This window comes from Camelus ferus, chromosome 24 (genome assembly GCF_009834535.1).
Source record: "Camelus ferus isolate YT-003-E chromosome 24, BCGSAC_Cfer_1.0, whole genome shotgun sequence".
Classification (NCBI taxonomy): Eukaryota; Metazoa; Chordata; class Mammalia; order Artiodactyla; family Camelidae; genus Camelus; species Camelus ferus.
In genome coordinates this window covers 1,642,209-1,663,012 of record NC_045719.1, presented here as the reverse complement: position 1 = coordinate 1,663,012, position 20,804 = coordinate 1,642,209, and the positions used below count along the sequence as shown (strand labels likewise).

At 47.7% G+C, this 20,804-nt stretch overlaps 1 protein-coding gene across 2 annotated transcripts; it reads left to right on the top strand.

The window, feature by feature from the left end:
* The first annotated feature begins 919 nt into the window (after positions 1–919).
* On the top strand, positions 920–20,614 carry NAPG (NSF attachment protein gamma). Of its 2 annotated transcripts, none has more exons than XM_032467131.1 (12): positions 920–1,139; positions 3,972–4,039; positions 6,534–6,618; positions 7,306–7,323; positions 7,960–7,990; positions 12,637–12,746; positions 12,855–12,921; positions 13,190–13,260; positions 14,236–14,314; positions 17,709–17,788; positions 18,230–18,359; positions 18,680–20,614. In XM_032467131.1, the coding sequence occupies exons 1-12, from the start codon at positions 1,084–1,086 to the stop codon at positions 18,815–18,817; spliced, it is 933 nt and encodes a 310-aa protein (XP_032323022.1). In that variant the 5' UTR covers positions 920–1,083; the 3' UTR covers positions 18,818–20,614. The 2 variants fall into 2 exon arrangements, with proteins under 2 accessions (XP_032323022.1, XP_032323023.1); XM_032467132.1 differs by lacking the exon at positions 920–1,139 and adding an exon at positions 1,208–1,369.
* The last annotated feature ends 190 nt before the right edge of the window (positions 20,615–20,804 follow it).

The window sequence follows — 20,804 nt, the reverse complement described above, 5'->3', positions numbered from 1 at the left end:
GTTACACCCTAAAACGTCAGAGACTTGAGAAGGGGCTCTCCTGTACACTTCAGGCTACAAAGTGCAGAGCCCGCGTGACTCAGCCCAGAAAACAGCACAGTCAGAGCCAAAGGATCAGAGGTATTATGGAGTCAGGTTTGTTCTTCCTCCTACAGGAGGCTGAGGGTGTGTGCAAAACAGTAGCTAGAATGACGGAACACGGAAGGTACGCTGAGAAGGAGGGCCGTGAACAGGAGCAGAGGGTCAGGGAAAGGTGGGAGTTCCGCAGAGGGTGAAGAACGATCCTCGGGAAGGGGCGCCGGGCGGACAGCAGCGGGTAAGGCGGCTGCTTGAAACTGACGCGTGGGGCACGGCTACTAGCACTTAGTAACCAGAGATAGTAAGGGGGAGGGTGTGACCCCGGGACGGGTGGCCCAGCTGGCCGGGCTGGGGAGGGGGCTGCGAAGGCACTGCAGGAACCGCCTTGTGGATGCTGAGACCGTGAGTCGAGCAACTGTGCTACTGGCCGTTATTTCTGCCGGACCTTTGCAGGCGAGCCCAACCCCCTGCACTTCCCTCAGAGCGCTCACCACTTTGTATCGGTCAGCGATTATCTGACAGTGACCCGGACGGACAGCACTGTTTGTTCACTGACTGACTGACTGACGGCGCTCAGATGCAAGAATAAATGAACCCGCGCTGTTCCGGCCACGGATCACAGCGCTGACAGGGAGGCGGGAAAGCGAGGCTCCACCGGGGTGGGGCTTTCGGCCCGTCGGACTCCCGGCCGATTTGCTGCTGGTTAGAATAGTGCCAGACACTAAATAAATATTAAACAAATCTGTGCTCAATGAACGCACCACCTCCAGTACCCACTGCGCCTGCGCCGGGCGCCGCGCGCGTGCAGCGAGTCTGGCGCTCTCCGCCTGCGCAGCCTCTGCCCACGCGGCGCCGGCGCAGCGCCCGGTCCCGCTTCGCCACACAAGGTTTGAGCCCTGCGAGCCTCGGTGGCTCGGCGGCGGCGGCGCCGTCCCGGCCTCCTCGTCGGCATCCCCCCGCCCACTCGCGGGCTCTCGGCTTCCACGTCAGGGGCGCGCCACGGAGATGGCGGCTCAGAAGATAAACGAGGGGCTCGAGCACCTCGCCAAAGCCGAGAAATAGTGAGTGAGAGGCCCAGCGAGGGCCTGGGCGGGCGCCGGGGCCGGGCTCCTCAGGGCCGGGCCTGACTCAGCACCGGGTGGGGGCGCGGGGGCGGGGCGGGGCCGGGAGGACGGGGCCGCCGCGCCCCGGAAGCGCTGCCGTTGTCCGCCGGAAGTCGTAGCGCCTCGGGCCTCGGGGGGCGTCGCGGCTTCCACGGACCGGGGTCTCCAAGGCCGCTCTGCAGCCGCAGGTGCGTGGTGGGGGGGGCGGGCGGCGTCCGGGGCCAGTAGCCCGTCTCCTTCCCGTCTCCTTGTGGGAGCCGGAGCTGCCCGGGGTGGGGGCGCGGGGCTGCAGGTTCGCCCTGAGGGTCCTCAGCCGTGGGCACCCGGCTTGTCTTGCTGCTCCGGCCCTTCCACGTCCGGCCCCCTCAGTTCACGGCTTCCTCCGACTCTCGCTCGCCAGCCGCAGGTGCTGGGAAGGCCGCCTGGCGCTGCGTTAGTTAGGTGGTGCCGCACCTGCGGTCGACAGAGGCTCTGGTTTTCGCGGGAGGCAGCGGGGCCGCGTTTCCGTGTTTGCGCCTCGGGACCGCAGGGCACAGGGAGGTAAGGACGGTAATACAGCTGTGTTTAGCCTGGGGAAAATGTAGGAAGATTTCCCATAGGGGATTTCTGAGCAGGGCTTGGAAGTAAGAAATGTTGAGACGGAGGGGGAGTCTGCGCTCGGGATGAAGTGTGTGCGGGGCCCAGGGACCGCACTGTGGTTGCGGAGCTGCGGGCTGCGTGCGAGCGGAGAAGAGTGGGGCGGACCTTAGGTTTTCTAGAGGTGAGTAGCCAGTGGGACGTGGCTGGGGTTACTTTCGACAGGAGAAAGGTGGCAACATGGAGAATGGACTGGGGGGAGAGGAGAGTGGTAAGTTGGGCATAGTCCGTAAGCATTCATTTAGCAAGTGGTCGCTGTGCGTACCAGCCACTGGGGATACAGGGGTAACCAAAGTGGTTCCTTCCTCAAGAGCTTAGCGTTCAGAGGAGGGCGGACAGGTAAACGGACGAGCGAAAATACAGTAGGAAATACTGTAATAGATGTCTACAGTGGTTTCAGAGGAGATAGAATGTAAGGAAAAGGTAGTATCACCAGGGCGGGGAGGGTGGAGGAGGGGGCACAGCCAGAAGGCGACTTTCCCCTGACTGCTTAGGCGGCTGTCGTGATGGGAGCCCGGAGGAGAGTAACGATGGAAGGGCAGGCCCGAGCGACTGGTTGGAATTGACAAACTTCAGTGACTTGACTGGGTGTGGAGGGAAGGGGCAACTCCCAGGTTTCTAACTTGGGAGATGGAGTGGAGGATAGAGGAAGTGGGCAGGTGGGTAGGACTGGGGCAGGGAGATGTTGGATTAGGGCTTGAATGTGATACTTGAAGTACTTCGAGACAAGAGTTGTCAGTAGCTGGCAGGAAGAATAGGCCAGGGGTTTGAGAGAAGCCTTGGTTTTTCTAAGAATAAGGTTCAGTATTGCCAAGTAGTCTTGTGGTTGTAATTGATCCCCTCACGCAGGTTGGTCCTATGGAAATTGATTAATCAAACTGTTGGCCTCAGCAGAATTTCCTTACTGAGTCTTGATGAAAACAGTCGAAAGCATTAACAGGTAGAGCCCATTAAACCTTAATTAACCAGGTGTCTTCTCTCTCCCTAACTTAAGGTGCTTGGCTGACTAGGGGTGATTTGCTGTATTTAAAACTTCTAGCTCTTTCCACATGTAGCACATAATGCAAGCAGATGATTGTATCTTGGTTTTGGTGGGATGTAAAAATATTTTAAGATACAGAATATAATGAGTGCTTTGGGGTAGGGGTGGAGGATTAGAATTTTGCTGTTTACAACACTTGCTCCATTTTGTGGATTAGAGTAGACAGGCTGCAATTGAAAGATTTTAGTTTTCTGAGCAATGATGTTCTTAGTAAGCTTGAAAATTGTTTATAAATCTAAATTTTAAAACAGTATTACACAAACGTTAAAATAAATTTAATTGGCGAAAAAGTTCAAAGGAACAAAATGAAATGTACTTCTGCGGGCTCTTGGAGCCTCCCCTCTCACTGTTATGGTGCTCCCCTGATTCCTTTGAAGCTAATGGTGTCATATGTCAGCAGGCTGTCTCTAACTGAATTGAAATTTAGAGTTTAAGGTGGTGTTGACTTACCAATTCTTATGCACACTCAGATTTGACAGTCACTGGGTTAAACTGTAAGTCTGAAGTTATTTTAAAATTTAAAAAAGTATTGCAGAAAGGTCAAGTAAGAGAAGAAGTCAGGGTTGATCGTCCTTTGGTGTGGCATCTGAGATGCCAAGTGACCCTGGAGGGCAGCTTCTGTCTCTCTAACTTCCTTGCCTTTCTGGTTGTCCTTCCTGATCACTGGTGGCTAGTTGCAGCCTTATTGCCGACCCCCTCTGTCCCTCTGAATGTCTGCGTTGTGTAGTCTTTCAGGGCTTGTTACACTCCAGATTGCTGCTGCCACCCCAGAGTTTCTGGTTCAGTAGGGCTGGGATGGGGCTCAACAATTTCTACATTCCGGCACACTTGCAGGAAATGTGTGCTGCTGCTAGGCTGGGGGCCATGCAGAAGAATGCCCACTCTGTGTGGATGCTACTCTGACATTTCAAAAGGGAGTCACCACGTCCATGACGGTGGGAGGGAACGTGGTGAGGCTGTGTGTGATTATCAGTGAGTTTGGACGGAGGTGGGGACTTTGTACCTGATGGCCCCCTCCCCCCTTTTTAATGACTTGTGGGGTCCTTATAAGCAGGGTTCTGACTTATAAATGTGGTTGGTAACTCCTGTTAAATGTGTTCCTTTCATTTTAGCCTGAAAACTGGTTTTCTGAAATGGAAGCCGGATTATGACAGTGCTGCTTCTGAATATGGAAAAGCAGGTGCGTGTGGCTGTGGCCCGTCCCGCAGATGTCTTGAGCTGGGCTGATAATGTCATCTCGGCGTAATTCTTAGTCTTAATGCTTCCTATAGCAGCGTTTTAATCGTTAAGAAAACCAAAACAAAACCCAAAGGGCCCAAACCCTTGCGTTTTTCCATGTGTTGTTTTATGATGTGTTACGTTGTCACCTCTCCCAGGACAGCAGAGACAGGGTAGGCTTGGCGGCCACCGCTGTCGGCTTTTAACGTCGTTTGTGTGTTTCTGAACTTCACTCAGTTCATACGACTTTAGGGAGTTTTGTCGTATTTTTCTACTGCCTATTATTGAATAAAGATTTTCTCAATGTGTTACAATATGCAGGCTGTGTCCTCAACCGGTCACCTGCTGTGCGTGGCTCTGCTCCTGACGACCTTCCCTTCCAGATGTGCTGATAAATGTTCATGAAGCGTTAAGCTATATGCCTGTTTTAATAAATGTACCTGCATGCAAGATAAAAATGATTTGAAATTTCCAACAGGAATGGGATTCATTAAAAATTCAGCATTTTTAGTTATGGAATGATAGCTTTCAGAGCCTATCCGTGATTATCTTGGATATAAAGCATAATGCAATTTTGAAGTGCGCTGGACACACGTTACTGTGTGTTTCAGCGGTAGCCCCGAGCACATCTGTTAGCCTCGCATAGAGATCACCTGGGAAATGTGCTTTTGGCAAACTTTAGTTTTAGTATATCACCACGAAAAAAGAAATCGGGTAAATTGAAACTAATCATAATATAGGATGTATTTTCCAGATAGTAAAAGAAATGATAGCAAATTAATCTTTAGCTCTTTTATTTAAATCCTAGGTAAATTCTCTCTGTTGGCATCATGCAAGTTACTATATCGTATTTAGAAGGAATATCATTACAAGTTCAAATTTTATGTGGATTTTATGGACACCCTTGTATAAGAACACTTTTAATTGGAGGGCATAACACTGTGCAGGTCTCCACGAGAGAAATTTAACACAGAACTGTTTTATGCATCTGAAACTGAGCTGTTTTCAGAAATAAATATTTCAGGTCAAATTTTCCCATTAAAGCATGATTCATTTAGTTTCTTTAAAGGGTTATACAAGGTAACATTTCATCAGTAGAATTAAATTTTTTCAAAAAGCAAAATGTGGAAATTCAGGAATGAAAATAGTTTCAGTCGTTTATTTTCAACATTTTATTAAAGAGAATTTTTTTAAACATTTTTTATTGATTTATAATCATTTTACAATGTTGTATCAAATTCCAGTGTACAGCACGATTTTTCAGTTATACATGAACATATATATATTCATTGTCACATTTTTTTCTCTGTGAGCTACCACAAGATCTTGTCCATATTTCCCTGTGCTCTACAGTGTAATCTTGTTTACCTATTCTACAATTTTGAACTCCCAGTCTATCTCTTCCCACCCTCCGCCCCCTTGGCAACCACAAGTTTGTATTCTATGTCTGTGAGTCTGTTTCTGTTTTGTATTTATGCTTTGTTTTTTTTTAGATTCCACGTATGAGTGATCTCATATGGTATTTTTCTTTCTCTTTCTGGCTTACTTCACTTAGAATGACATTCTCCAGGGACATCCATGTTGCTGCAAATGGCGTTATGTTGTCGGTTTTTATGGCTGAGTCGTATTCCGTTGTATAAATGTACCACATCTTCTTTATCCGGTCATCTGTTGATGGACATTTAGGCTGTTAAGAATTTTAAGAGTATCTTTTTAACAAAAAATTTTTTAGGCAGTAACCTTTTTATTTATTTGTAAGCAACATTTTATAAGTCTATAAGATCATATTTTAAGGGCACTCCTAATTGTTTTTGCTCTTCTGATGACACTTCTACAACAGCGAGCAATATATTTTCGCTCTTTGAGCAGTGAGAGGTCTTTTTCACAGAACCCTAAATAGTGTAAAAGCTTTATTTATTAAAAAAAAACAAAACACTTATTTAGACGTTTATTTAAAGATTGTGCCAAAAGGAAGATTTATGATAAAAATATGAAGTGTGTTTACTGGTCTTTAGTTTCAAAATAGTTTAAAAGGTAGAATAAGCTGTAACTAAAGCACTGTTTGCATGTTAAATGTGAAACTGCAGTCAGGTACTGGTCTGTGACAGCCTGTTACTTGGGTGTAGTGGCTTGGCTGATGGGATCTTAGTGTCTCAAAGCTTAGATGCCCGTGTTAGGCTTGATTTTGAGTGGAAGTAGCACTGATTTATTGCCCATAGTCTATAATTTAAAAACTTCTGAAAATACTTTCAAGTTGTTGATAATCAAAAAAGTTGTAAGAAAATGGCTTATAAAAAAGTAGTATTTATAGTTTTATGAAACTTCCTAAGTATCTGATTAAAGTAAGCATCACCTGTATTTTCTGATATTTCATGCACCATGCAGATTTTGGTAATGATTCATTTGCCATTTTTTTTAATGGTGGAAATAAAGTCTTTTATTTTCCTCTATTTCAGCTGTTGCTTTTAAAAATGCCAAACAGTTTGAGCAAGCAAAAGACGCCTGCCTGAGAGAAGCTGCTGCCCATGAGAATAACAGGGCGTATCTTTTTCAGCCTTTATAAACTTTATAAATTGCCATAAATTTGCTGCATGTGGAGTACAGTGCTATTAAATTAGAAGCCAGTTAGAAAAAGGCTGCATTTTTAAAGTCTGAAGGTGCATTCATAGAGACTTGCTCATAAGGGCCACACTTCTATGCAGAGCTACGTTTGAGAGTTTGTGGATTTGCTTGGTGGTGGTTTTACTTGGGATGAAGTGAGGGAAATACAGGACAGGTGCTGAGAAATGAGAAGTGCACGGTGGGGAATGTACGAACGGCGATGGAAAAATCTTTAAAATAGTCTCTGTTAGGTATTTGAAATAAAATTTTTAAGTAGTTCAAAACAGATTTTCCTAAAGTATTTTAAATCTTAACTAAAAAAAAGTTTATTTTATCTCACTTGCAGATTACAGTTATTAAAACCTTGTATTTTAGTAAAACTTCAGATTAACGTATAGTGGAAATAGCTTAAAAATCTACATAGTGTTTTGTCACTGTCTTTGTGAATTACGTGGTATTTAACAGACCTGAACAGGCCTTGAATGATGTCTTCTGTACCTGATGGGAGGGCTTGTCTTTTCAAATGAACTGGGGCAATGATTTGGTGAATGCTGTTTTTTAAATAGTAGATGTTTAGAAACTGATTTGCCTTTTTTCCTTAATTTTGACTTTGTTGCATCCATTCAGTCTTTTTCATGCTGCCAAGTAAGTAAATGTTCTCCACGTGTTCATGTATTTGTAGATGATTGATTTAAATGTTGCTCTTCTCCTATAGGTCAGTAAATTTTTCCTAAGTTATAAATTCATAAATAGCGAATTAATTTGTATTGACTAAAATAGTCATTTCCATTTGTTTCAGTCTTCACCCGAATCTTTAAAATAAAGTCACTCCTAACTAAGAAAGTCAGTGTTTAAGTTAAATTCAGCGTCGTGTTTTCAGGACTGCTTTGTTCAGTAACCTGTGGAAACCGAGTTTTACAGTCTCTTTTCTCCCTCCTTGGAGAGAAGCAGGAAGCTTTCTCCTGCTTTTGTGGAGAAAAACACTCGTTTCAAAACTTAGATTTAGGTTTGTCAGGTAGGAAGTCACTTGACCTTTCTGGGTTTTACTTAATTTTGTATATGCAAAATGAAATCCCTTTAACTTAGATGTCTGCTGTTCCCAAGGCAATGTTGCCCGCGGAAATAAAATGAAGAAAAATTATGTCGTGCGGTATTAAGAGACTAAAATAAATACATGCTGCCTGCGCCAGTTTCACCTCGTGTAACTGCTCGTACCTGCGGTAATTTTCCTCCTCCTCATGTCATCAGAATCTCATCCGAGAAATTACCTTCTCTCTGCAGAGCCTACGAGCAGGCCGGCATGATGCTGAAGGTCAGTGACGTGTCACAGCCCTTACGTGAGTACGTGGTGAGCCGCGGGGTGTGGGAGTGAACTTGTGCCGAGGTTGGAAGTGTCCTTGCCGTGAGGCGAGAGGCGCTGAGGGTCCTCGTCCAGTGGTGCTGACTGGACCCCGGTGGTGCCTCCTGTGTGTCGTCAGGCGGGAGCTTTAAAGATGAAGCTTCAGAGAACACCTTGGCGGGAACTGGCAGGCCGATCCGAGCTTTGTGAGCAGGAGCGCGCGCCCCCTGGGGGCTCGCTGCTTTGGCACCGCTCAGGACGCGGTAGCGGGTGGACGCCGGCAGGTCGCTACTGCGCGTGGTCACAGAGTGAGCGTGGTTTATAAATGGCAGCCAGCTTTGAAGAGACTCTTGACTTCAGCTGTTGCTGTTGAACCCTGGTTCTTTTTGGCTAGTGCTTCGGTAGACGTGCCCAAGCCGCTTTTCGTATTTCTGCTTCGGAAAAGCAGGTTGGGAGTTAGTATCCTGCTGTGGTGAGACAGCGTGTTCCTGGCTGACACCGACTCCCACTTTTGCCGTGGGGCAGCGGGGACGGAGCGTTTTCCTCGCCGTTTTTATGTGCCCTAATATGGTAAAAGCTATGTTTACAATTATGTATTACGAAGCTGGGTTTTAAGAACTTAGACTTTCGTAAAACTTCGGTTCGTTTTTAATTACTAAATTTACCATCTTAAATTACTGATTTTTTAAAAAATGAATACATGCTCATGTAGGACATTTAGAAATGCTGGAAGCATTAAAGACTGTTAGTAATAGCTGTTACCATGTTTAGTTTTTCCTTCTAGTTCTTTTCGGTACACGTACATTCTCCTGTATGTGTGGACACAGAAAACAGGTGGTGCTCTGCACACAGCTTTGTCTCTGACTGTTGTTTACATTCAACTTCATGCACGTTTTCTAATGTCATTAGAAAAAATACTTTCATAGTAATATATAAAGAGCTTTAAGCTTTCATAGTCTTTGACCCAGGAATTCTAATTCTGTGAATTCTGTCATAAATAAATAGTAAAGATTTATGCATAAGGATGTTTATTGCTGTGCTATTTAGGGAAAAAATGGCAATTATCTATAGATTTTTAATAATAGGAAAATGTTTAAGTAAGTTATGACACTTTACTGTAATACGGCCATCGTAATAAAGCTTTTCTGGCTGAAACGTGTAACTGAATTGATGTTTGATGATGCAAGTCAGGTTATTGACAGCAGTTCCTTAGCAGCTAGAATTTTTTTCATAGCCGAGGAAGCCAGGGGTCTGCCCTGACCCTCCCCCATCTCCCCTGAGGACGCTGAAGCTCCCGACTGGCTCTTGTGGTCCCGGGCACGTGTGCCTGTTGCTGGGGTGCACTGTCGCAAGTCTGGAACTGCCGGAACGCTCTGATACAATGCTTAACACTGGCCTCAGTTTATTTTCTAACAGCTGTGCTAAAACTTGTCTTCATCAGAGATTGTTATTCAGACTTCATTTCCCTTTAATTTGAGGATTTGAAAGGCACTGCTTTGAAGGAGGGAAAAATAACCTAACAGATAAGGGAAAAGACAGAGGGAAATGCTTTCCGGGGCTCTCTTGTGTTTCCACTGAAGGCCTTTGGCTGGGCCTCGGCTGCACGTGGCGTCCTGAGCTCTTGCTCGTCGGGTAGTTCTGTGGGCTGACGCTTCCCAGCGAGGCTTGGGCAGTGATGGTTTGTAGATGGAGGCCCTGGGAAGACCCGGGCTTGGTGGGTGGACCTCTGGTTCTGACGTTCTGCAGCTGTTAGGATTTGACACCCTGTTCGCTTTGCAGAATGTGACAAGGTGGCTGAGGCACACAGGCCACTGGGAGCAGGCAGTTTCACTTTCTTCTTGATGATTTCGCCACACAGAACACGGCGCAGGGTGGAGAGGAGTGTGACTTTGCAGCGGGCAGCCTGTCGCTTTGTGGAAGAGAGGCAGCACTGTGGTTGGGTCCCGCTTTTCCCACTCACTCTTGGCCTGACGTGCAGCCGGGCCAGGAAATTGCTCGTTTCTAAGCCTGCGGTGCTCACGTCACCCTGCCCTCGGCCTTCGTTCGCCCCTGCGCCGAGTCTGAAGGGTGCTTGTGACCGTCCCCCAAATGCTCTGCAGGTTGTAGACTCTCAGTCATGTTTGTGAGAGCAGTGAACGTGAGAATTGGGGGGAAAACACTCCGTAACAGCCAGGGTGCCCCTCTGGACTGAAGTGAAGGAAGTGCCTGTGTTGGACGCACCTCCTCCCACCAGCTGCCCTCACCGCGGAGCCGAGGCTCCTGTGCCAGGACGGGCTTTCCCTGACTGCTTGGGGATGTGTCACCATTCCGCGGGGGTTTGATAGCAGCTTTACTTTGTGTAGTAGCTTGAACCCTGTTTCGTTGTTAGTCTCAATGACTAAATAACAAAAAAAGGTATACTCAGAAGTCAGCAGCGACGAGACCAGCAAGCCTTCTGTCCTAGGAGAAATTGTCAGCCTAGTGAAGGACTAAAGGGCAGATCTGACAGCAGCCCAGGGGAGGTCTGCGTGGAGGCGGCTCTGTGGTGCAGCATGTCTGCCTGAAGTAGGTCGTGCCTGTAAACTGTACAGCTTCTCAGTGGTTTTTTCTTTCGCTGTTTTTTTTTCCCAAAGAGTATACTTCTTTTTATATATGTATACTTTAATTGAATTGTAGTCAGTTTACAATCTTGTGACAGTTTCTGGTGTACAGTGTAATGCTTCAATCATACAGGAACATACATATATTCATTTTTGTACTTTCTACCATAAGTTACTGGAAAATGTTGAATATAGCTCCCTGTGCTGTACACTATGAACATGTTCTTTATCTATTTTAATGTGTATTAGTTACTGTCTGCAGATCTGACTCCCCGTTTACCCCCTCCCACCCGCTCCCGCCCCTGATGTCCTGTCTGTTTTCTAAGTCTGCGAGTTGGTTTGTTTTGTCGGTGAGTCCCTTTGTCTTCTTTTTTTTTTTTTTTTTTTTTTTTTTAAGATTCCACATATTTTTCTTTCTCTTTCTGACTTAATTCACTTAGAATGACATTCCCCAGGTCCACCCATGTTGCTACAAATGGCATTATTTTTTTTAACGTCAGAATGTTTTGCCTGTGTTTCCTTCTAAGAGGTCGGTAGCGTCTGGGCTCATGTGTAAGCCTTTGAGCCATTCCGAGTTTACGTTTGTGTGCGGAGTGAGGGAGTCCAGTTTTCCCAGCAGTATTTGCCGAAGAGACTGTCTTTTTGCTTCATTGTATGTTCTTGCCTCCTTGGTCAAAGATTACTCGACCAGAAGTTTGTGTGTGCATTTCTGGGCTCTGTACTCTGTTCCTTTGATTCGTATGTCTATTTTTGTACCAATACCATGCTGTGGTTTTTTTGTTTTGTCTTTTGGGTTTGTTTTAGTTGAGGTTCAGTCAGGTACAGTGTGTCAGGTTCTGGTGTACAGCACGGTGGCCCAGTCTCTCATACGTGTACGTGTGTTCGTTATCATAGTCCCCGTCACTAAAGGTTATTGTGAGATACTGAATACAGTTCCCTGAGCCACACGGGAGAAACTCGTTTTCTCCTGCAGTCTGTTTTGCTGTGTAGTGGCTACTGTTTGCAATTCTCAAACTTGGAAATTTGTCCCTTCCCACTCCTTCCTTTCCCTCGCAGCCGTAAGATTGCTCACCATGTCTGCCAGTCTGTTTCTGTTTTGCAGAGGGGTCGCAGTGTCCTCTTTTTTTTCTTTTCTTTTACCAGATTTTGTGAGAATCCTCCTGTATTTTGATGCTAGAGACACTGCCTGAGTCAGTAGGTGTCTGTGCGATTCAGTGGGTTTGTAGGTGTGATAATGTTGCGTTGAGTGGGAGAGGCGAGCTGTGAGTCTCTCTACTTTGACGTCTTGGTACTAGCTCCTTGGTACCAGGTCTTTTAAAGTGTTGATTTGGAGATGGGGACCACTGCATGCTGAGACTTGCTCACTAACAAGGCAGAGACACTCTATGTGGGCGTTTCTTTGAATAAGAGGGCTGCAGACTCAGATAGAGGTTCGTCACGGGGTGGCTGTAAGGAGGCAGCCTGGGTGTGTGGGCAGGAGGTCCCGGGAGAAGTGCGGCCCCTCCCGGAGGTGGCAGACCACTCCGGGGCCACCGCTGCGCTGCGCAGCGCAGCTCACCGGGGCCGTCAGAAGCGCGAGCCTGCTGGCCTGTAGCATTTGATGTTTCTGTAGTAGGAAGACATGCATAGTCTTTGTGAAACTGATTTTAAAATAGTGGATGGTTCAAGCAGGACACCCTTGGAGGCGAGACAGCCTGGGCTGCCTTTGTGTGGGGGTGGGGACTCACTAGTGTCCGGGAAGTGTAACTGCTTCAAGAGCAGGAAAGAGTACGTGCGGTGGTTTCTACCCTTTGTATAGTCCCCCTGACACTCTGTAACGTGACGCACCGAGGAAGCTGAGTGGGATGGCTTTGGTTTGCGGAGTGAAGCCGATGGGGACCCGCCCTGTAAGGCGTTTCTGCTTAAGTAGTTGCATCGTTGTGTCTTGTTGGGGGTCGGTCTTGTGCTTTCTTGAACTGGGGATAGTGGGGTTTCAGATTGTCAGCTCTGCATTTCTTAGTGGATGCATCTGTTGATCTGTGCTGTGCTCTTTGCCTGAAGGAGATGCAGAAACTCCCAGAGGCTGTGCAGCTGATCGAGAAGGCCAGCACGATGTACCTGGAGAACGGCACTCCGGACACGGCGGCCATGGCCCTGGAGCGCGCCGGGAAGTGAGTGTGCAGCGCTCGGGCCACGTGGGCGGCTGCTGGTTTCAACAGAATCCTTTGAAAACCAGTTTTCCATATCTCATGGGAGTCAAATTTCCTTGTCTAATCTAGGCTTATAGAAAACGTAGATCCGGAAAAGGCTGTCCAGTTGTATCAACAGACAGCAAACGTGTTTGAAGTAAGTTTATTTTTTCTTTCTGTGTACTTAGACTGTTAGATGCATAATACATAGGAAAACAGAAATGCAGTAAACATTGAAAACTTTTCTGTGCTCACAACTGAACTGCATTTTTCTATGAGTGAAATGGATTAGCAGCTTTGGTGTCCACTCCACCCCCCACCCCCGATGAAGTCCATTACTGTTTTTAATGAAGTGATTGTTGGGGAAAGAAAAAAGATCTGCTACATTAGAGCAGCCAACAGTCTCTGTTCTTGGATCCCTGCAGAATGAGGAGCGCTTGAGGCAGGCGGTTGAGTTACTAGGAAAGGCGTCCAGGCTGCTGGTCCGGGGACGCAGGTACGTGTCCCCTGCACCTTCAGTTCACATTCAGGGACTCGTACTTAATGGAGGGAGGGCCTGTTCATGTTTTTGGTGTCGCCTTGGGCTGCCTCTAGGAGACCTGGTGTCCAGGAGACAGCGTGGGAGACAGCGTGGAAGGGTCAGCTGCCGTTCTTGTGTGGGACCCCAGCCGTATCAGGGCTGCTCTTGCCGCTTCAGACCTGACGCAGCAGCGGGTGGAGAGCCGCTGTCCGGGTCTTTAGTTAACTTGGTTCAGTTGTGACGTCTCTCCAGGAGGAGTGTCTCTGCGTGTAAATGATGAGAGGCCCTGCATGCTCCCCCGAGTAGTGTCGTTAAACAGCACTTTTTATCCTTCACACGTACAACCCACAGCACAAATAGCTGGACCGCAGGAACCTAGAGTCCTACTGGATTTTCCTTTTGTTTTTTGCTTCCCTTCACTTTAAGTTTAGTAAACTATCTCTGTTACTAATAAAATTATGAGCAGGAAAATGTGAGAGTAGATGGTAAAGGATGAATGTTGAGGGCACAGGTAAGTCTCTGCCCTCCTGCTGCCCTTCCTGGCCCTGGGAGCTGGTTGGGCTCATGGAGGCCCCAGGGAGCCTGTGAGGGTGAGGACAGAGTGGGAGGAGGGGCTCCTGAGGGGCCTGGTGGCCTTTCAGCAGAAGGAAAGAAGCCTTGTGATTGAGTCCAGGGCGGCCTCCCCAGCCCTTGTCACACACGCCCCCAGAGCAGTTTGTTGACTGTGACGCTCATCACGCTGACCCCGTATGAAGTGACCTGTCCTTAGGTCGCTCGCGCTGTCCTCTTGGTGTCCAGAAGGGCAGGTCAAACACCCAGGGGCAGCCGGGGTCCTGGGGGGAGTGCTGGACCTCCTCTTTCTCTGAAACTTGTGGCGACAAGCACGTAACAGCAGTCAGCTCTCTGGGGGTCGTCGGGACCTGCCTCCCCTCACTCTCTCTCTGTCTTCAGGTTTGATGAGGCGGCGCTCTCTATTCAGAAAGAGAAGAATATTTATAAGGAAATTGAGAATTACCCAACTTGTTACAAGGTACGCTGTGAAAGTGTTTGCTTCTGGCTTTACGTTAGATCATTTTTCATATTGTTGTAGCTCTGCACCTAAGACAGGCTTCCAGGAAATGTCTGTGTAGTTTTTGAAATAACACATTATGGGCCTCTATTTTTGGCCAAGGGGGAGGAAACCCACTATAGCCTGTCCCTCCTGCTGAGCACCACCAGCGCAGAGGTCAGGGGCCGGGGCTCTGAACCGGGAGGGCAGCCAACGTGGAGCACGTGGAGAAGGGGTGGCTCAGGGCGGTTCCCGGTCCTCTCCCCGTGGGCTCTGGGTGCCCCGTCTTTCTACCCAGAAGAGCTGGGGACAGAGGCCCGTATTTCCCTGTCCTTCCTCCCTGGGCTGCTCTGCGGGGGGCGTGTCCTGGAGCTGCAGTGGTGATGACGGTGTGGGCGGACAAATGCCAGTGAGACCCAGTCTGCTTAGCTAGAGCAGGCGGGCAGATGGCCGGGTAACACCCCAGAAAGGGGCCCCGAGTGTGGGAGGTCCGTGACGTGCTGCCGTGCCGTCATCAGGAGTGAAGGCTCATGTTGCCCGGAGAGGCCCAGGTGGTGTTGGGGTCACCAGTCAGGACCTGAAGCTGCCGTCACCACTGCTCTGGGAGGCAGAGGTGAACACAGGTGAAATGGCCTGAAGGACTGATTTTTTCTTTTTTAAATGGAAATTATAAATGAACTAAATGAGAATTTTAGAACTGAAATAGTGTCTGAAATAAAATACTAGATGGGTGAATCTGAAAATGGAGATGGCAAAAGATTCATTGAACTTCAAGATAGATCACTGAAAGTCATCTGAAAAGTGGATGTGAAAAAAGACTGAGAAGTACTTCATGAAGAGCTGTTTGTGGATAAGGTCTTGCCGGGCATGGCTATTGTGACGGGGGCTGCACTGGGTCTTAGGTGGCTCGGGGCAGTGCAGCCGTCTTGGTCACGTTGACCTCCCAGTCCCGGCGCACAAGGTGTCTTTCCATTTCTGTATCATCTTCAGTTCCCTTCATCAGTGTCTTACAGCTTTCAGAGTGCAGGTAACCTTGGCTAGGTTTACTCTAAGTATTTTGTTGTTTTTGATGCAAGGGAAATGTCTATGCCAGCTATAAAATTCTAGGTTTTTGTTTTTTAACGTTTTTTTTTTCAGTTTTACTAGGTAAAATTATTACAGCTTAACTGCATGGGTACATTATATTGCGTATTAATACATATGTAAATATACTGCACCTTTTTTGTTTACATCCGTGTACTGAAGATTGTTTCTAAGAACAGATTAGAGCTTCAGCTTTTTAAACTTACACAGTTATCAAAGGAATAAAGCCAACCGCAAGATAAGAACAGATTTTGGTAATCCAGTCATAAAGGATAGTCAGATGTGCTTACACATATTCAGGAAATCAGTCGTTATTTATAACGTAGAAAAGCAGTTCATTTGTGTCCTTTATTTTCTTGTTTTTTAAGATTCTACATATAAGTGATATCATGTGGCACTTTTTTTTTCCTTCCTGGCCCATTTCACTTGAAATGACGATCTTCAGGTCCATTGTGTTGCTGTAAATGGCATGATTTTACTCTTTTTTATGGCTGAGTAGTGTTCCATTGTGTATATGTACCACATCTTTATCCAGTCTTCTGTTGATGGACATTTGGGTTATTTCCACGTCTTGGCTGTTGTAAATAGTGCTGCTGTGAACATTGGGGTGCAGGTGTCTTTTTGAGTTTTATTTTTCTCTGGATATATGATCAGGAGTGGGATTGCTGGATCACATGGTAAGTCTGTTTTGAGTTTTTTAAGGACCATCCAAACTGTCCTTCACAGTGGCTGCACCAGGCTGCACTCCCTTTTCCCCACAGCCTCTCCGGCACTTACCCTTCAGGGACCCTGGGGTGCCGGCCAACCTGACTGCTGTGAGGTGGAACCTGTTGTGGTTTTGATTTGCGTTTCTCTGATAATTAGGGATACTGAGCTTTTTTTCGTGTGTCTACTGGCCATTTGTATGTCTTTGGAGAATTCTTTGTTTAGGTCTTCTCCCCATGTTTGGTTTGGGTTATTTTTTTCTTATTAATTTGTATGAGCTGTTTATATATTTTGGAGATCAAGCCTTTGTCAGTTGAATCATTTGCAAATATTTTCTCCCATTCTGTAGGTTGTCTTTTAGTTTTGCTGATGGTTTCCTTAGCTGTGCAAAAGCTTTTAAGTTTAATTAGGTCCCATTTGTTTGTTTTTGCTTTTATTTCCATAAAATTCTGGTTTTTGAAGTGAAAAAGGGCTGCAAAATGACAAAATATTCTGTTTTTATGGGTGGGTTGTATTCCATTGCATGTATATGCTGCATCTTCTTTATCCATTCATCTATTGATGTGCATTTGGGACGCTTCCCCCTCTTGGCAGTTGTAAGTAGGGTAAGTTATTAGCAGGATGTATGTATCTTTTTGAATTAACGTTTTTGTTTTTCTTGGATATATGCCCAAGAGTGGAATTGCTGGGCCGCATGGCGATTCTGTCTCTAAGTTATTGAGAAATCTCCATACTGTTTTACATCGTGGCTACGCCAGTGTACGTTCCCACCAAGAGTGTACAAGGTTCCCCTTTTCCCCACATCCTCGCCAGCACTTGATATTTGTGTTCTTTTTCACGATGGCCGTTCTGACAGGCGTGAGATGGTGTCTCACTGATTCTGATGTGCATTTCCCTGATACTAGTGATGTTGAGCAACTTTCCATGTCCCTGTTGGCCATCTGCATTTCCTCTTTTGGAAGAGTGTTCAGTTCTGCCCATATTTTAAATGGATTGGTTATTTGTTTTTTAATTGAAGTACAGTTGATTTTTTTAAACAAAAGATTGAGCAGTACTTCATGAAGAGCTCTTTTGCCGATGAGATCTTATCAGTTGTGTCTGGTTTCATTAACCCTTTTGTTGGCTTACAAATAGTATCGGTTCTGCTATGATGTATCCGGTCATTCATCTTCCTCCTCATCTCTCTCTGGGACCCGAAGTAGAGTTGTGGCCTCTCCCTTTTCAGGACTGAACCTACATAGGGGTTCAGAAGAGCTGTTCTCTGTGACGTGGGGGTCGTGCTCTCTGCTCTGTTCCTCTAAGCGTGGTCCTCGGAGCGCGGGCCGGGAGCGCTGGGAACTGGTTAGGAGCTGCCGACTCCGGCTCCCCGGCCACCAGGTCTGCCCTCTTTCTGCAGGGCCCGGGCGGCTGTGTGCCCGGTGGGGCTTGAGATGTTCCTGGGTGTTCTCCCTGCGCCGTCCTGTGGAAGTTACTGCAGGATTCACAGATCTGTGTGTGTAAACCAAGACTGCAAATTCAGCTCCAGGTGTCAGGAAGTTGACTTTTCTGCACAGCCGTACACCTGACCCATGATGTCCTTTTGTTTTAGAAAACCATCGCCCAGGTCCTGGTCCACCTGCACAGGAACGACTACGTGGCCGCAGAGCGGTGTGTCCGGGAGAGCTACAGGTCAGGGCCCCGCCGCTCACTGCTTAGACAGGTGGTCCTGGCCCTGAGACCGCGAGTTTTAAATTTCAGAGCAATAGGAATGTGTGGCCACCATTTCAGCTTTTACGGCAGGATCTTTATGAGTCATATTTGGGCCTGTGTTTTCCTTCTCGGGGCCTCCATGGAAGTGCATGATGTGGGTGGTTCTGTGACATTTAGCTTTCCCAGTAAAAAAGAACAGGAAGGAAAGAAGGCCCCAGGTAGTATGTTACAGGAAGACCAGAATAAGGGGTCTTCTTGGTTAAAATGAGCAGCCTTAGTCTGGACCCCGACCATGCTGGCAGCTGTCCCGCGCCGCCACCCCTCCTCCCGTGACCATTTGAAAGGTCTCTAGCTGCTGTGAGACTCGGGCAGGGCTGGGCGGCCAGGGTCAGGCATAGATGGCTGTGTGCTTGTCCGCAGCATTCCTGGCTTCAACGGGAGCGAGGACTGTGCTGCCCTGGAGCAGCTCCTGGAGGGCTACGACCAGCAGGACCAAGACCAGGTGTGCGAGGTCTGCAGCTCGCCCCTCTTCAAGTACATGGACAACGACGTAAGTGCCCCCGGGGAGGAGGCTGCCAGGGAGACGGTTCTCCCTGGATGGAAAGGTCCTTCCTCTGTTACTCCTGATGCTCCTCCTCACAGGGGAGCTCCCTGGGGGTCATGGGGGGTTGGCTATGGGTGTCCCCCAACAGCATTTCCTCGTCTCCCACACCTCGCTCCCCGGCTCATGGCCAGGATCACATTGGGGTTCTTCCGTGTAGACAGTGGTGCGGGCTCACTCGGGGTTGAGAAGCAGGCCCTGCCTCCCAGGGCGCTCCTGCGACAGCCTGGGGCCCAGCCTAGACGTGTCTTGTGTATTGTCCTTGACAGTATGCGAAGCTGGGCCTGACCCTGGTGGTCCCAGGCGGCGGCGTCAAGAAGAAGGCGGCTGCCTCCCCCCAGCCCGCGCCCGCCGGCGCCCCCGCGGCCGAGGAAGAGGAGGACGAGTACGCAGGGGGGCTGTGCTAGGGGGGGCTCCGGCCCGGCCCCGCTGCTCAGACACGCGGCTGCGTCCCTGGACCGCTTGCCGCGCCCCTGCCCCTGAGCATGGTTCTTCTTTCCCTGACAAGAGCTCTTGTAAGACACCAGCAGGGCTTAATGGAAGACGCTCTGTCGCACTTTAATACTGTCGATTTTAAAATCGGGAAACCAAACTCTAGACACGTTTGTTCTACACAAAAGGGACGGTAGTCACAGTTACCTCTTCTCTGGGGCTCCAGTAATTGACTGTTAGGGAAGCTTCTTTGCATTGAATTTAATGACGGCTGCTAAACGTGAAGTTTACCAGTTAAAGAACAATATTTTAAACATTTGCTCAAAGGGAAGTGCATCCTCCATGATATTAGCTGTGTTTAAATTATTAAATCTTCCGAGGTGAGATTGGGGCAGGAAGCTGTTTTGAGCCTCACAATATTATTTAGCCCAGTACCAGGTGCATTTAAAGTCTCCTCTTGTACATTTGAAAGCTTAGGAGGTAAGTGATGCTGCCTTCTGTAAATGTCTTCAGTTCTCCGGAATACGGGTAGTTTTTCACCTGAAAGACGCACAGTGACTCTAAACCCACTGGGTTCTTGACGCAGTGAGAACCAGCCAGCACCTTCCTCGTGCATTCGAACAGCGCAGCGCACGCGTCCCGCTGACGGGGTGTACGTGCTGGGTGACGCTGGCTAGTCCGTCATTTCCCAGGCATTCCTTTCTGCCCTGTGTGCTTAGACCGCTCCCCCAGTCTCCTGAACACTGGCAGTGTGCATCCTGCAGGCAGACGCTGCCCGAGCGGCTTTCTGCTACCTTGGCGAGCTTGTAGTCGCTGGACTTCAGGTAGAGCATCACACGTGGTTTCAGCCACTCGGGGCCCCGTGGGAGTCAGGTAACATCCTTGTGAGGCAGCTGGATAGTGGGGTGGAAAGCCATCGAAGGTCTGATCCAAACCCTGAGCAGCGTGCTGTCTCCAGTTCCCCAGTAGGTCTGCGGACAGCAGTGCCCTCAGACGCTGGGGTAACCTGCATGGGTTCAGGGAAGCTGTATTTAGGCATTGGTGTTTAATGACACGTTCATATCTCGGAGATCTTGTCACTGCTCTGCCCTCCAGATCCAGCAGAAACTTCGGGAGTCTCTTTCTGATGTGCATTTGAGCTAGTTAATAATCCATTTAAACAGACTTAGCAACACGTAGAAGACATTTTAGACCCTTTGTTTATAGACAATATTATCCATTACAGCCTTGAAAAAAGTTCTCTTTTCTTACATAGTAAACAAAAGTGAATGCGTGAGTCGGTTCCCCTGCAGGGGCAGCGCAACTGAGCTGTCCGCACACAAGGCTGGGACAGAGCACTCTCCTGGCCCACAGTTCCTGCAGGGGTGGGACATGGGCACCCACCAACGCCAGGGGCTGTTGTGTAGTGGCCAGTAAGGAGTGTTCGTTCCATAGCTGATGCGTTTCATTTCCACTCACGTCAGTCTTTATCCTGAGAGCGCAGAGCGCACACATTCTCCAGAGCTCGTGTCGTCGCTTACCACAGTGGACTCCTGCATGAATGTGCTCAGAAGCTAGTAGTCAGTGCTCTGCTTGTAAGTGCAGTCAGTCTGCAAAATATATTTAATATATTGAATTTGTATATATGCAGAGTGTGGTATCTGTGTATGGAAATCTGTGCTTTACTCCTGTTTTCTTTTCAGCTCTTTGAGTAGAATCTTAAACGTGTTAGAGAAATTATTGCTTCTATAGGAAGATAATTATGAAAATAAAATCTGAAACTGTAAGTATGATTATTCTTTCATTAATTTGTCTTTGCTTATTTCCTTTTTTTCTGAAGACACAGCCTCAATTATTTACCTGATTCCAGCTAATTAGACAAGAACATTATTTGTTCTCTCAGGCCGTACACTCTGCTCTCTGGGAGTCAGTCAGTACCTTTAGGAGTTGTATACCTTCGGGGGCTACTCTAAACCCTTGGAG

Bases quoted from the DNA above. Each gene is read 5' to 3' on its own strand.
- NAPG (XM_032467131.1), top strand. From the start codon at position 1,084: ATGGCGGCTCAGAAGATAAACGAGGGGCTCGAGCACCTCGCCAAAGCC. The intron at 12,747-12,854 runs GTGAGTGTGCAG...TGTCTAATCTAG, and splicing joins GCCCTGGAGCGCGCCGGGAA to GCTTATAGAAAACGTAGATC. The intron at 14,315-17,708 runs GTACGCTGTGAA...CTTTTGTTTTAG, and splicing joins ATTACCCAACTTGTTACAAG to AAAACCATCGCCCAGGTCCT.